General features: G+C 36.3%; 1 protein-coding gene across 8 annotated transcripts in view; it reads left to right on the top strand.

Annotated features, from left to right (window-relative positions):
* The window catches only part of ATP8A1 (ATPase phospholipid transporting 8A1), a 107,963-nt gene that overhangs the window by 43,755 nt on the left and 47,733 nt on the right, over positions 1-16,475 (top strand). For all 8 annotated transcript variants that reach the window (XM_065836432.2, XM_071807427.1, XM_065836431.2 and 5 more), the window contains 7 exons: positions 744-826; positions 997-1,046; positions 6,020-6,089; positions 7,070-7,154; positions 10,853-10,992; positions 12,809-12,947; positions 13,254-13,318. In XM_065836432.2, the coding sequence (XP_065692504.1) occupies positions 744-826; positions 997-1,046; positions 6,020-6,089; positions 7,070-7,154; positions 10,853-10,992; positions 12,809-12,947; positions 13,254-13,318 (632 nt within the window). The remainder of the gene's footprint in view (positions 1-743; positions 827-996; positions 1,047-6,019; positions 6,090-7,069; positions 7,155-10,852; positions 10,993-12,808; positions 12,948-13,253; positions 13,319-16,475) is intronic.

The raw sequence follows: 16,475 nt of genomic DNA, 5'->3' as shown, positions 1-16,475 counted from the left end.
TTTCATATACAATTTTTGAATTCAGGAAATGGTGAAACAAGGCAAGATTATTAAAATCTGCTCAGCTCTTCTGAGCTGATCTATTATAACAAGTTATGATAGGAGAAATTACTTGCAGGGCAGAAGGTCTCCAGCCTTCCTTTTCCCTGTCTGCCCCAGCTCCTAGGTGACTGTCTCTCTAAATTCTGTCCTTCAACAACTGGAAGACAAGCACAGAGGTAGGGCAATAAATAAAGCTAACTGGGCCATGGCAGTGTTTTATTAGGCATTACAAACAAATTCCATTCTGGCATTCTAAACCATTTGGAGAGAACAGATGCCTATGGGAGGCTGGGTTGCTGCTTAAAATGTTTTCTGAATGTAGGCATTGAAGTTATCTGCTATTTACATAAATGACTTATCACTCTTTCATTCTAAAATAGAACCTATACAAAAAAGAAACGCACCTTGTCCAGTGCCCTACTGAGGAAGGTGCTTGCCTAGGTGCTTTGAAGAGGATGTTCTCCTTACTGAGCTGAGAGGCATGTTCCTTTGGGGGTTTATTTTCTCTGAACTGTAAACTCATTTCCTTAGTTTTGATAGGAGAAACAAAGAGTTATTTCCAGCACCACATCTACTCTTAAAAATCTATAAAGGAAAAAGGAAGCCGAAAGTAGAAGAGCTTGGACTGTGTCCATTAAATCATGGGATAATCTAGCAGTTTTTCTGATACATCTGCAAAGTAACTAATTGACTTGTTGCAGATGAAGGAGCATTGGTCAGAGCAGCCAGGAATCTTCGTTTTGTATTCACTGGAAGGACACCTGACTCAGTGATCATAGAGTCTGTGAGTACACTGGAGTAACATTATAATTTACTGTATTTATTCTTGCTGTGTTAAATAATTTCTGAATAAGTGCATCATGGTACATATCCATTGAGCTCTTGGTTGATTGTTTTTTGGTTCTTTTGCTTGGGGGTTTTTTCATTAATTCTCACTTTTTTTAAATTTTTTAGTTGGGACAGGAAGAGAGATATGAACTGCTAAACGTCCTGGAATTTACAAGGTAAACAGCATACTGTGCACTTAGTGTCTTTTTGTGAAAATACTTTATAAATTTCTCTTATAGATAAAAATGTTTGCACCTGTATGCAGGTTGTGTGGTTTTTATCACTGTAGTGTGTTTGTAAGACAGGCAGTGTTTATGGTTAAGATCACACTTCTAGTTTTATTGTAAAAAATTTTCAGAGGCATATATTTGTTCCTGTTGTCTCCTTTTTGGCTAATATTTTTCACTTTTGCTTTTGTGTAAAGATTGAAATAAACCTTCATCTCCAAACTTTTAAAGATGTTGTGAAAAGACAGGATAGGAAAGTACTTGAACTTTTAAATGTATTTATGAAAACCCTGTCACCATGTGATCTATTAAAAAAATGATCTTTGAGGGCAGGGGAGAAGATTCAAATAAGTGTTATATATAACTTGTGTTTGCCTTGACTGACAGATTTTGCATTTGAGTTTAAATATACTTGCTTAATTATGACTTGTTTAAATACTCTAGACTGAAATCCATTTCTTCTGAGCAGGGTCACTTGAGCATTGGCCAGTTAGTTTTCTTGGAAACTGAGTTTATCACAAACTTTGCTTTCAGTAAAAAATTTTTGTCAAAGCTGTTGAAATTATAAAGGTACTCATAAAAAATCTGGATGCAGTTTCACTGATTATGTAAATCTGTTTAAACTGTACCCATGTATGCTGTCTGCGTTCTAAGTAGTTGTGTAGGCCCATTGCTTACTTTGGCATGGGATGGGGAACGGACTTGTACGCAGAGGAAACTTTTTTTTCCTAGAATGATTACTTGTAATTGTGCCCATAGAAAGGGATCATTGTTTTCCTTCCTGTCCTATTATGTTTGCCCTGAGCTTAGCTGAAGAAGCAAAAAGATAAAAAAATAAAAATCCAAGGCAATACTGACCAGATGGGCTGAAGATGTGTAGGTTGGGTGAAATGAGCAAAGTAATTGCCCATAGTTATAATAATAGCACTAAGAATGTGAAACAAAGATCACCACGAACAAAAATAATGCGACAGAAAGTAATTTTTATAGTTCAGAATGTCTTTTAATGGCTGCTTGCAATTAATGTTGTTTTTGTGTATTGTAGAGGACAATTTTGAAATTCATCAGATTTATGCCATGGCTTCATTTTTCAGTAGGCGCTACTTTCACTTTTGGTTCTGGAAAATTAACAAGTGTGTAGTGCAAAGTGTGGTGTTGTTTGAGACCTCTGAAAGTTGATACTGCACTCATGGTGTAACAGTGAAGGATTCCAACTAAGTTTCTGGTTTTGATCTTTGTCTGAATTTCATAGATATTTTAAAACTTTAGTGCCAGTCTAAAATTATTATTTGAACAGTGGTACTTTATGGAGAAAGGAGAATTTCTTTTAAATCTTAATCTTTGGAGGATTAAGTTTTTTAGTGAATACTAAACATCCAACTTCATTAAGCGTTCCGTTTTTATAGCTGTTTTTGTTCTTAATCTGTAATATTTAGCTTTGTTTGGAACTAACTTGTTGGAAGCACTAGAGGTCACCCTTGTTCCATAGGAAGAGAAATTTTGGCTCCAAAACCTAACACCATCTGTATGAGTAGGAGCATGTACCTTCACAGAAGTCATCTGTAGTGATGAAACTATAAAGACTTTCCAGGTGTTTATAATTTTTTCCCAGAAAAAATGCAAATTAATATCTTTCTACCTCCCAGTACAAGCCAGGTAAGACTCTTCTGAAAGTAGAGTACAAGTGTCAATATTTCGTAGGATAGTCTTTTGGAGAAGTATGTTACAGAAGTGAAACTTGTAGGGATGTTTGGTAGAGTTGTCTTTTATGGTATTCTCTTTTTACAGTGATCATAGCTGTGCTTGTGAAAATTGAAGTAGTAGACTTACACAATATGCTAATCACACTTTGTTCGTGGCCAGGCAGTAGCTATCAATCTAGCTGGGGGGTGAGCATACAGGAAACAACTGATAATTAACCAGCTGACAGTTATTCCTAAAATGTAGTACTAACCTCTGTGAAATTAATTTTGTCATGATAACTTGTGCTGAGTTTAGGTTGCCTCCAGTAGATATTCTGCTCAGGTGATGCAACTACTGTGATACATTAAGCTCAAGGAAGCGAAGAGTTGTTCTTGTGCCTGAGGGAGATATTCCTCTCACCTTAAGATGCTTCTGTCCATCTGTGATCCCATGGCAACTCCATGAATTGCCTGCTCTTCTGCCTCCTTGTCAGGACTCTAAGGGTTACCTGGCCTGTGGGTATACAGAGATCAAAACAGTGGGTTTGCAGGATTCTGTAACACACAAGGACACGGAGGCTTTATTTTCTAGATTTCTTCTTTACAGATTAGTAAAAATGACTATTAGTAAAGCAAGTATACGCGTGAGTAATGAAGTACATTTATATTTTAGTAGTAGCAGCAAGTATATATATCCTACTATATATATCTCCTACTAAATTATCACTAGTGAAGAAATACACTTAAAATCAGCTCTCTATATATGCGTGCCTGCACACACACACACTTATGTATTACTCAAAACAATATGGCTACAGTGCTCACCAAACCACTCCCAGAAGTGAGGCCTTAACGTGAATGATGGGCAAAGTCTCATCTCAAAGAGCAAGAGCCTGGAGTCAGCTGGTGTTCCTGGTGATAGTCCAGTCACTTGTCTAGGAGAGAAATTCATGCAGGAAGAGTTTGCAGAGAGAGGCCCGATTTTGGGTAAAAGTGAGTCATTTTTATATGGAATAGACATAAGAGGGTGTAGGACACCACCGCCTGGAGCAGTCAATAGACGCTACTGATTTCCATTTCTCACTTGGGACAACCAGTAGATGATGGTGAGGTTTTTTTTCCTCTCAGACCAATTTTTATTTTTCCAGACTGTTTACTGTTCTTTCAGCTGGAACACCCAATAGCATTTGTCAATTCCTGCTCTCTCAGAATGTTTTCTCCATTTGCTAGACTTTTGCACCTTTCCAGACACTAAATTGCAGTGACAGTTCCTTGTTTTGTGCTTACTGATAGTACCTCAGGATGTCTCTGATTTCTAGGTACCCAGCTGCACTTCTCAGGGCTGTTTCTGGTTCCCAGGCTGGCATTTCCTGTCAGTATTTCAGCAGACATCTTCTGTTCAGCATTATTCCCCTTATAACCAGGTCACATTTATGGCTGCTCACATCACCCCTATGGTGAAGAAGACAAAACAAAAAAATGACCTCACGCTGGCAGTTCTTTGTAGTAGTGCAATTTTGTGGTTTTCTCTGTTTCACCAAGAAAAGGAAATAAAACTGTCACTGCAATGAAAAGGTCCATAAAAAGTTAGAAGTCCCTGATGGTGAGTCCCGCTCATTAGCTTTATTGCAGTTTTACTAAGAAAATGTATGTCAGTCAAGATTCAATATCTGTCTTTATAGCTGAAGTTGCAGAATGCTAAAGGAAAACATAGGTTGTTACATCTTTGGTAGATTGATAGGCAGCTGTGTGCAGAACTTCAGGATTGCAGATTTCTGGTATTGCAAAACAAGTACAAAACTGCCAAGTTTTTATATATGTATATATGTTTTATATATATATGTCAAGGACATATATAATTTTTTTTTTTAATATCTACAAACCCTAAATTATTGTAATTCCTCTGCAGTTCCTTTACTGAACATTCAAGCAAGTGTAATGATTTTAAGTAGCAATAGGCTAGGTAATCTTGCCAGAAATCAAAGTGGATCTGAGAGTTGCTTTTATTTTAAGCAACATAACTGCAGTTTCGATGCTCTGAATTTCTCCGCTCTTGGCTAAGAAGATCCCCAATGGGACACTGTCTAAGGGGTTTTGGAATTCTGTTTATCTGATGTTTTTTGGATTAGGGAAAAAATAGAGAAAGAGTTGCAGGAGTTTATGCTCTCATACAATATTCCCAGTAGAAATACAATTTAATATTGTTGTTCAGATATCTGTACTTAAAGCCAAGTACACACACAGGTAGAATAGGAAAATACTTTATTGAAGATACGATTCAGTCACTTACTTCACCAGTAATTATAAAATTCTTTACCTATCTCCATATGTTCCAGTCTTCCATGGATGTTTTCCGTGGCAGTCTGAACTTCAAACAGCATTATTGTATGAATGGTTCTTGATCTATAAATGAGGTCCATCTCCAACAGGAACCAAAATTGTGAAAGGACCATTTACTTCCATCTCTCTTGTGCATTTTAGTGTGAACTGTGAACTGTTGCATGAGAAAAGTGTTTTGTTTCCTGAATAGTTTCTGTGGATTTATTTAAAATGTTGACATTTGAAAGAATTATGTTATAAATACACATTTCAACTGGACATGATCTGGAATCTGAAGTATGCTTGTTGGAGGACCTCAAAGAAAAGACAGAAAGCAGAGATTGACAGTATTCTCCACATTTCCTCCAATTCCTACCTCAGTCACAAGGACAAAAAGAAAAAATACTTAGATCTCATTGACAACTGAGAGCCAGAGGGTGGTTAAGATGAGGCAAACCCCCTTCCAGATCTCAGCATGCTTAAAATCTTGTGTGATGAATGAAATTCTGGGATGACTGACAGGATTGCAGCACAGTACAGCAAATGAGACTCTGGCTGGGAAGGAAGAAAATGCTGGAGGAGTCCATGATGCCCTAACTCGTTATAATATTGGTCACAAGTGCTTTGTGCTTTAAGATTCTTTTTTGTCATCAGTAGACAGTATTGAGATGGTAAAGATTCTCAGATTTGTTTTTACAGGAAGAAGGCCTACAGAAATTTGCGCAGAAAAACAGCATTTACTCTAATTATTAGACAGTAAAACTGTTTTTCCATCCCAGTTACTTGACAACATAATTCAGAATAGATAGCCCTTCTTTTCATTTGTTTTATATAAGACATATATTGATATACTTAAGTAAACTGATGATAAATATTTACATTTATGAACCACCTTATATCAGGCATTTATTTCTCTTTCAGCTCTAGGAAGAGAATGTCAGTGATAGTTCGCACACCATCAGGGAAGTTAAGACTCTACTGCAAAGGAGCTGTGAGTTTTATTCTGTTTTCACTGTGTCAAAGCGTATGTGATACCAATACAAAAACACGAAAGCAAGAGTTTGTTGTAACTGGAGTCAAAACATTGAAAATGTGGGGAAAGGAATATTTATGCCTTTTTCAATTTACATAATTTTGCTGTGTAGCTGTTTAATGTGATGAACTAGTTAATGTCTTCTTTTTACTAACTGCCTGTGAAGGTGTGACAGACCTGTTCATCTTATTCTTTGTACTGAACTAGTGCCTTTATACTTCCTGTTAACTACTTCCTTCTGTGTTCCAAGAAAATGGATGAACATATGGTTTAATCTATTAGTTACTTGCTAAGCATGAATCACTAGGTAGACATAGTAATCTAACATAACTTACTAGATGGGAATTTTAACCTACCATTGATGTTATGCCAGAAGAAAAAAACGGCAGAGTTGCTCATTGGTTCTTGTTCTGTGTATCTTATGTCAGGTTTCAGGGGGATGCAAATCTGGTTCCTGACTGTTTTTAAAAAATGAAATTGACTGAATATAAATGTCCATTCTGTATCTTCTCCAGTGGAGAGAATAAGTTGTTGTTAGTATTCTGTAGATCAAGCTGGCTACAAAAATCTGAGAATGGCAGTTATGACACACTAATTTTACCTTGTGGGCTTTTAATATTAAGAGGAAGACAGCATTTTAGGAGATCAAAAGAGTTTACATGGCAAGCTAAAGGAAGATGCAGCACTTCTCAAAATGAATGGAAATAAAAGCAAAAAATGTAGGACAGAAAAACTGCATCATGGCAGAATTTGTAAATTTAGAGAATCTGAGGATTTGGAATGTGTTTCTTTTTCCTTCCTCTGAAAGAAAATTACTTCTATTCATTTTTTATGCTGAAATGAATTAATACAGTGCTGCACACTTTTCTGCTATTTTCAGGCATGTCTACACAAAAAAAAAAAATTCTATTAAATTCTTTATTTTATTTGTTTTGTAGGATACAGTAATTTATGACCGTCTTGCTGAAACTTCAAAATACAAAGAAATCACCTTAAAACATCTAGAGCAGTTTGCTACAGAAGGTGGGTGATATTATTCAGTATAAAACTAAATATGAAATTCAGTTACTGCTCAGCTTCTCAGTTTTGCAATTTGATGTTACTATAATGTTTTATTTACATTAAATTTGAAAATTATGTTTTAGTAATGCCTCCTAAAAAAGATCTTCCTCTTCCTGAGACATTTCAGTAATAAGTTCATGCTTTAAGAACAAACAAACAAAAAAAACCCAGCACAAACACCCACACAATACACAGTGGAGTCTTTTAAACAAAATATATTTTTCTAGCAAGCAAACACGTTGCACATTGTTTGCTTCTGTGAAGCTCTCTTTCCCCTGACCACTTTGATGTCCCTCGCACGATGAATTGCTGTAGGGATGGCACACAGGAAAAAGCAGCCAAAGCGAAGATGGTTGGAAATGACTAGTGTAGTGCATTTAAGGTGGCTTTACACTGTGTTATTTCTATCACAGTCACAATAAGGGGAATTGTCAGCACTAGCTTTCCACATGGAGTGTTTTGGTTTCTGCTGTTTTAACAATGACTCTTACCAAGCAGTTGCTGAAGGTGGGGAACCCCTTCACAATGGTTTATGAAGTAGAAATAGCAAGTAAAATCTTGAAGACCATGAAATGAAGATGAATGATACGAACAACCAGGTAGTTATTTAATAATAGTGGATACCACAGTATAGATGTGGGCAGGAAAGCAGACTGTAGAGAGGTTTCTGCTTTCATGTAAGTTCTTCTAGCACAGTTCCTACATCTGCCATGCCATGCCCCCTTTGTGATGTCTTAGTAGAGGATTATAGTGTTGTACTGTGAAGTATGATAGTGTTTAGTTTATTGATGACTTGTGAGAGAGTGATTGGAAGCAGAAATCTAATAGTTATGGGAATCTGAACTGCAATTCTTTTTACTTCTTTGTTTTTTTAATCTGCTTTTACTAGAACACTAAAATTATCTTTGATGTGTCTTAAGCTTACACTGGAAAGCAAACTTTATTAAAATATTTTCTTTCTGAAATGCAGTCCATACATTTTGATAAATGATGTCTGGCCAAATCTTCTTGTATCAGGGAAGATCCTTTTTCTGCCTGTTACACATATGACTTATCTAATTTTTCTCTTTTGGTTTATAATGGAATTTAGCATTTTTTATTAGTGTCCTGACCAGCACCTTCAGTCTCTTGATTCTGTCAGTGACAGCAGAAGTAAGCCACAAATCTGTTTCTTTTGTTGGTTTTCCATATCAGGATCTCTGCAGGAACCATTTGGTTAGCCTTAAATAATCTTAGAGTATCAAAGTTACAATAAATTATACAATAAAGTTGAAAGCAGAACTAAATCCAAACAAATTTGACTGATGGTACAACATGAAGCTTCAGATACACCCTTTGAGATCATGAATCTGGTTGACTGAGGTGATTAGCCAGTTTGGGTTTTCATAAAGGCATAACCAGGATCAGTGAAGGAAAGGTTACTTAGATGTGGAGTTAATTTGGGTCATAAAGCTACATATTTGGTGGCAGAAAAGGTAAAAATACATCAATACCTGCTATCCTGTGTGACCTGATATGAAACTTTCAATCTAATTCTTAATTACTGTTCTCATTACATCGGTGTTACAACTGATACCATTTTTTCCTTAGCAGGCAGGTTGGATGGAATGAATCAACATAAAAAGTTAAAAATTCCACCCATCTGTAAAACCACTGCACATAAGTATGAGTGTTCAGAAGTTTGTTCAAGTACTTTTTGTACCCTTCTTTTCAACAGATGAAAAGATTTACTGTTCGAAAGAGTGAATTACTAACCTTTCAAAAGCATAAAATCCAGTCTTAAGGAAAAAAAAAAGTGCGTCTCTCTCTCTGGAATCGATTAAAGAAATTTGTGTTTATTTTTGCATCAGATTTAAATTGCAGCCAGTGACATTGCAAATTTTCTCATGTGTATCCTTTCATGTGGCAGTACAGTATGTCCTTGGCATTTGCTGCATGCTCTTGGTGTGTTGTTCAAAAATGAAGTGGTTAGCATGGCTGGCATTTATATTTAAGCGCTTATTAAGCTTGAGTGTTAATGCCTGTTTGGATAAATAGAGAAAGGGTGTAATTTTCCTGTGTCGTTATTCCAGCCTGTTAAGAAGCAGACTTAATGACATTTTGTTTTCCACTAATATTATTAAAATTAAAATAGAAGAAATAATTAGCCTCTGATTCAAAAAGAAAAAGTTTGAAAAACTTGTTTGCTGATATGCCTGAGTCTTTTTCTTGATTCTATCATCTGCATAAAATACTTAGAAAGAATTATCGAAGTGGTATTACTATTAGTCAGTCATAAATTCCTTTATTCCTCCTCAACTCATATTTATTTCTTTGGACTTTGCTAGCATACTCTTATTATACAGAGAAAGCAAACAAACAATCAATTAAAAAAAAAAAAGTTGATAGTTGATTCATTAGTCATAAATTAATTCTTTAGGTCTAGACGGTGAGAAGCTGTGTGCCTAATGCTGCTCACTTGTTAAGATATTAGGATTACACATGGTTTTCATCCTGAAGATATTAAACTACTGTCTTACATCTAAGACATACGCATTATTTCATGTTCAGAGTCATAATCATTTCGAAATTGCTGATGGTGCTGAGCTGCCAACAATAGAAACCTGTGAACAAATGGAGATCGCCTTTAGCCATCCCTGGTTGTGGTGCTCCTAGAAAAGAAGCCAGAGGCACCAAATACCTTGGTCTTGCCTGTCCCTCTCCTAATTCTACCTGCCTTCAGATTGTGTCTTCATAGGACATTATTTTGCTAAAGCAATGCTCTTCTCAGTATGTAAAGAGGCCAATTTCATGCTCTAGAAATGTAAGAATGTCATCATAAATGAAAATGAAGTTAGGACATTCACAGCTGGCTACTTAAATAAAATGTAAATGTGCGTTGTCGAAAAGTAGAGGTTTATCATAGTCTTGCAGTCTCATATTCTCACTGTGATGCTCAATTCAGGTTTCTGCTGAAGGAAAAAAAGATCTGTTAAGTATAACCAGTTCAAGGATTGTTAAATAAAATTTCCAAATGTTGCCTGTACATAAAGATTTTATTTTAAGAATTTGGAAAGCTGAAAGAACCTGTAAGATGGGATTCAGTCCGTAAGTGGATTCCAAGTCGGCTTCTGGATGGTAAATTTCAGACTTTAGCTGAGAATTTCCTAAGGACATGGAGGAGGGGTGAAGAAGAGAGTAGTTCTAGCATTATGGTGATATATTTTAACTTTATTGCTTTCCAGTATGGCAGCATTTAAGTTTATAAAATTTTCATTCAGAAATATAATTCAATATTATAGTTTTGGCATTACTAAAAATCTAATGTATATACCTATTCAGCAAGTGCTATTTGGAATTGCTTCATGTTTTCTTTAGAGTTTAACATAAGTTGAATCTTATGTAAAATTTCATTATTTCTTCCCCTGAAGTACATCAGCTGTATTACATTCAGCTACCTTAAAAGAGCTATGTGGTTGAATAAATTGCTATTTATATAACTTTCACTTTATATATATTTTTAAAAGTTCTTCAGGACATGCACCAGATGAGTTGAAAATCAGCATAAGCACACATAAAACATACAACAAATTCAGCTTGTAGTAGTTACTCATTGCAGGCATATGAAGGAAAGGACTAACAAATACAGAATTGTACTTAACTGTCTTCTTCCTCTTTAGGCTTGAGAACTCTGTGTTTTGCTGTGGCCGAGATTTCAGAAAATGATTATCAAGAGTGGTTAGATGTCTATCACCGAGCTTCTACAGCTATACAGAACAGAGTGCTCAAACTTGAGGAGAGCTACGAGCTGATTGAAAAAGTACGCGTAGCTTTCTGGTTTGTTTTGGTGGTGGTTGTTCGGTGGGGGGAGTGGGATGCAGCAAGGAGAGTGGTTTTCTCGTTAATGTCCTTGCTTTTTACATGATGAAATCTTAATCACTATTGAGGAATAATGCTCAGACAGTTTTGTTGTGTAGTTCTTGCGGTTTAGGTGATCAAAATGAAGGAAAGATTCATTTGAAAAAGCTTTTGCAGCAAGTAGTTACCTTGCTAGAAAGTATTGATTTTGAGTTGAACTAGTGGAAACCTTTTTTTCAGGGTTGCTCTACTGTATAAAAAAAAATGTAGTAACAGGCAAACATAATCTGCTTCAATGTTTAATGATCTTAGAACCATAGAGTAGTTAAGGTTGAAAGAGACTTGTGGTGGTCATCTAGACACAAATCTCTGTTCAAAGCAGGGCCGATTTTGCTTGTCCAGCACTTCGAAGTTTTGAGTATCTGCAATGAGGGAGTTTTCCCAGCTGCTGTAGGCATTTTATTTTTTTTTAGTAATCAACTATACTTCTTCCCGTTTTTCTGAATTAAAATTTCTGTTGTTGCAGAATATGACTATTGCCTTTTGCCCTTTTGCCATGCACTGTGAAATATCTCCCCTAGCCTTATTTTTTTCCCATGTTAAACTTGTCCTGTGTCCTCACCTACTCTTAATACAGTGTGCTCCAAACCTCAGGCTATTTTTGCATCCCTCTACTGGACTTGCCCCGCTTTGTCAGCCTCTCTTGTACTGAAGACCCAGAAGGAGAGGCAACACCCAGATGCAGCCTCACACAGAGCAGAGCTGTGATAACTTCCCTTGAGTTTCTGGCAATGCTGCGGCTGGAGTAGCCAAGCACATGCTTAAGCCTCACTGCCTCAGTTAAAAAGGTTTCCGTGGCTCTTAAATGTACAAGCAAAGGGAGTTCTTGAGGCAAATATTGCTTGAAGTTTTGATACCTGACTTTCGTGGGAGGCTTGGTTTTGGTTTTTTTTTTTTCCTTGGAAGGGATAAGAGAGATTACATTGAAAATGCTTAAAATTCAGAACCTCAAAAACCTGCAGTGTTTCATTCATTAAAAAGAAGAATGAGGGTATATAGCTTCACTCGCTTGTGAGACTTCAGTTTACATAGATGAGCAGTTTATCCGAACATGCACAAGACAGCCTTAAAACTATGTAATTTTGTTAGCACCATGGCAACTCTGCTACCATTAGAATTTTTGCATTAGCTACACAAGTGCTTTCTCAGCCTATAGTATGCAGGCCACGTTGCATTCAGGATTGCACACTATTAGGTTTATAATCATGCCATTAACAGGGTTTTAGCTGGTTTTAAAGCTACATAAATATGAAGTATAATAATGGCTGTAGCCACAAAAACCATATAGGTTTATTGCATGGTAAATTCAAACTTAATCAATATTATAGTTTAAAGATTAATTGACAGGTTTGTTTTTTTACAAGGTGACGGTTTCTCTTACAATCAAGAGAAGACATAATAATAGTACTCCTTAAATCTTCAAATCAGAGAAGTGCCCCTGAGGACAAAGTAACTGTTATTGAACAAGCTGCTGGGCTTCCGAATAATTGGGTGAAGTTTTAGTGGTCACACTGTACAGTTTGTCAAGCCACAAAGATACTTTACTTAAAGATCGTATGAACAAACTGGAAGTTCTTTAATACTTGATACCAAATCTGATTAATGAATTTAGAGAGCATTAATCTTGTAAATATGGAAAGTAAAACAAAAAAAACTGAAAGATTAAAACTGAATTTAAACTGAAAAAATGGCATGTACTGAATATTTTATCTTTACAGAATCTTCAGCTGCTTGGAGCAACAGCAATCGAAGATAAACTACAAGACAAAGTGCCTGAAACCATAGAGACACTCATGAAAGCAGACATAAAAATTTGGATACTTACTGGGGACAAACAAGAGACTGCCATTAACATCGGTATTATATTTGCAATTATTTGATGGCTTTATTACAAGTTTAGAAATGATAGAAGTTGCTAGAGTGAAATTGCTTTCAGAAGAGAAAGGCATCTTGTAAAAAATAATATATGACATGCCAGAATTTAATGCAACTTGCATCCCAAAAACTTGCAAAGCTAAAGGAGATCTGTTTGTTCTTTGCTGTAACTCCCTGTAAAGATGTTTCTTGTCCTTTTGCTGAGTTCTTTTACTGGAGAAAGTGCTTTGTTATATTATAATGGATTTTTGTGGAACAAATTTTTGAAAACAAAAATGTTTTTAACAGGTCACTCCTGTAAACTTTTGAGAAAGAACATGGGACTAATTGTTATAAATGAAGCCTCTCTTGATGTAAGTAAAACCTGCAAAGTTTTCAGTTAATGAAATGTTATCTTACTGCATAAAATATCTAGATGTCGTGGTGGAGGTGAACCTGAAAAATAACTTGGAGCATCTATTTGTCTGAACAAACACGGAAAATTCTGCTAAAACCACTTTTTGGTGATTTTTTATCTTTCTGTTTGTTTGGGGGGGGGCTTTTTTGTTTGTTTTTAGAATCTTCTCAGTTAATTTTAGTATTGCATGCTTGGAAGTCCATATGATGTTTGTGACAAAATGTTACCGAATGACTAGAAACTTAGTCTACAGCTTCCAAAACCACAGAGTAGCTACTACACAAGTGAACCTCAGAATGATGAGCAAACAAACGCGATGTCATTAAATGACTCCATCTGTGCAGGCGCAAAGTTGGGAGCTTCAAATGCTCCTAGTAGCACCTAGCAGAGCCCAAATAAACTAATCCTAAATTCCTTTCTAATGCTGTTTCTTACAGAATACTTTGAATATGCCAAAAATTAATTGCTATTATGTGATTAAACAACTGAAATTGTAGTCAGCTGTTGAAGTACGAGTTAGAACTGGCAACTTGCAAGTGTACAGTGCTTTCTAGAAGAGATTCTTTAGATAATGCAGGAATGCAATATTAAGTGAAAAATCCCATCAGGGGAAAAAAATAACTCCTGTTGCCACCCTCTAAGGGAGCCTTAAATTAACTTAGAAGTGGAAGAATTTCCTCAGTGAGAAAACTCACTGTCCAGAAGACCTCAGGAGAAAACCCTGAAATGAAGTTTACCTTGCTCTGTGTTGCGGTCAGGTTGCTCCAGAGAGAGAGAGAAAGGGACAGAAAAGTTAAGAGAAACTACGAGAATTGGCGACTGAGGGGGAGTGCCTTAACTGAAGGATTCAGTGTGATAGCATGTGAGAGTATGCGGCAACATAAATTAAAATACTACTTTTTTTTTTAAACAAGGACCTTTAAAGAATGTTTTGACCCATTTAGAATAACACATTTTCAACATTAGTATGAATTTTATCATTGTGACTATACTTCAAATATAAATTGTTTTGTTAAAATAAATTCCCAAACACAGGACAAGTAGAAGCTATTGATTAACGTCTGGAACCAGAGTCTGTTGATATAGAAAGCAACTTTTGACACAAGTAGCCTGTCATATTGATGAAAAAAGGCTTTTTTTTTTTTCTTAGTTTAGTTCATTGCATAACTTTAGAAACATTGTGACCCTTATTCAAGCCCTTAACTTTGCTTTTGAGTTCTTCAGTCTTCAACCAGTCTCTGAGTAAAAATTAACCAATGCAAGTGAGAACTTCTGTCTTGTATTTAGGTTATTTACATAGACTGCTGGTTTTCAAAACTACTGCAATACTTAATAGATTAGAAGTGTGAAAGACTGACTACTTTGTATACTTCTTCATATGTAATGAAATAAAGTGAGGTAGATCTGTTTAACCACAAGGAGTCTAATAAAAATTCAGTAAACAAGCATTGCACATTAATCACTTCTAGTGTGATTACTAAAATGTTGAATAAATATATATTAAGTGATATATTTTAAAAATAAATGTATGTGAATATTGTTTAAGAATAGAAGATAGTATCTGATATGACAGCTGTACCGCACTGCCTATTTCGTACTGAACTGTCTAGATTCTGTGGAGACTGAGATATCCTTTCCCTGCATGCACAGTGTACGTTCAGCGTACATGGGGATGCAGGTGTTGTATGACAGCTGAAATTGCGTATGCAAACTGGTTGCTTGCCAATCTGTCTGTGGTGATAATGTAAATCATGTTTTTGGAGAGCAGATAAATGCAGTAATAGGATAGTTTGAGGGCAAGAGGCAGTTCTAAAAATAATAATAAGTTTGCTCTGTGCCAATGTTTTAACAAGATACTCCATTAAAAGTTTTCTGCCTTGCTTGATGGTGCATGTTTCACTGTTTGATTAATGTATACCTTGTGTCTCACCTTTTGCTTACTGATGTGGTTGGAATGAGATGTCAGTCTCCATTTATAGTGTGACTGGTTGAGTCAAAAATGGCTTTGAAATTTATTCTAATGGAGGAGCAGAGCAAGTCTCAGGAAATGGAGGGAGGAGTGGGCTGCTGTGATTGCAGAACCTTGAGTCACTGCAGCTGCAAGGGTGGATAGAATTCCTCTTTTCTTTCTGCATACCAACGGCTGGCAAGAGGCTGTAATACTTAGTTGGAATATGGCTGTAATACTTAGTAAAAGAATATGGCTGAAACTTTGGCTTTTGAGCAGCATAGATCCACCTTTTGTACTGGGACTCTGTCCCTTACCTTGCAGAGGAACTGTGCTCCCATGAGGGCTGCTGGACAAACCAGTTCCCTCAGCACAGGAGGAACTGAGCAGCCTTGAACACTTAAAAGAAAAAAATCCCAGTGTGGTGGGAACTGTGTTTAGGATCTTGGAGAAGAGTTGGTCTGTGTGTAGTCCTCTCCTCCTTGGCTCTTCAAGGTATGGTACAGCCTCTTGGCTATGTGAAGGTGTTAGTAACATTCACAGGAGTTAGGAAGGTTAGCTGCTCCTGGTCTGCACCCCCTTCACAGTACTGGAAATAGTGGCGGTAAGTGGACACTTCTCGCCCTTGCTGTTGCAATAATAGTGCAATATCTATTGCACACCAGTGGCTGCTTCTAAAAAGGAACTAGCTCAACACTAATCCTTTCAGGGACAGGCAGAGTACCCTGTCCCCATGACATGTCAAACAGATTTAACAAAATAAATACCTCCTCAATTTGATCATTATTACGACCCTAGCATGCACGACAGAAGAAGTTAGAGTAAACAATGTTTTTTATATTTATTTATTTATTTAGAGTGTATCCCAGCTTTGAGCCGAGTTTAAAAAGAGTATGCTGAAATAAGAGATCTATTTTGTATGAACCATTACCCTTATTTATAGAACTAAAAGACAAATACCCCAAATCCCGCTTGCTCTCCCCAGTTAGCATTGGCTGGGATAGAATTGGAAAGACTTCCGTGGAACATTTATGTATCTCTAATTTTTTGCAACATTATTTGTTTTGAGGCTCTTTTCCCGTGAACATCTACTTAGGTTCACAAACAGAACATGTTTCAGTTAGTAAGTTCTTAAAATTGAATAAAAGAACACCGGGTTTTATTT

The sequence above is a fragment of the Patagioenas fasciata genome, chromosome 4 (genome assembly GCF_037038585.1).
Source record: "Patagioenas fasciata isolate bPatFas1 chromosome 4, bPatFas1.hap1, whole genome shotgun sequence".
Classification (NCBI taxonomy): domain Eukaryota; kingdom Metazoa; phylum Chordata; class Aves; order Columbiformes; family Columbidae; genus Patagioenas; species Patagioenas fasciata.
Note: the sequence above shows the minus strand (reverse complement) of the source record. Positions and strands in the feature narration are given on the sequence as shown.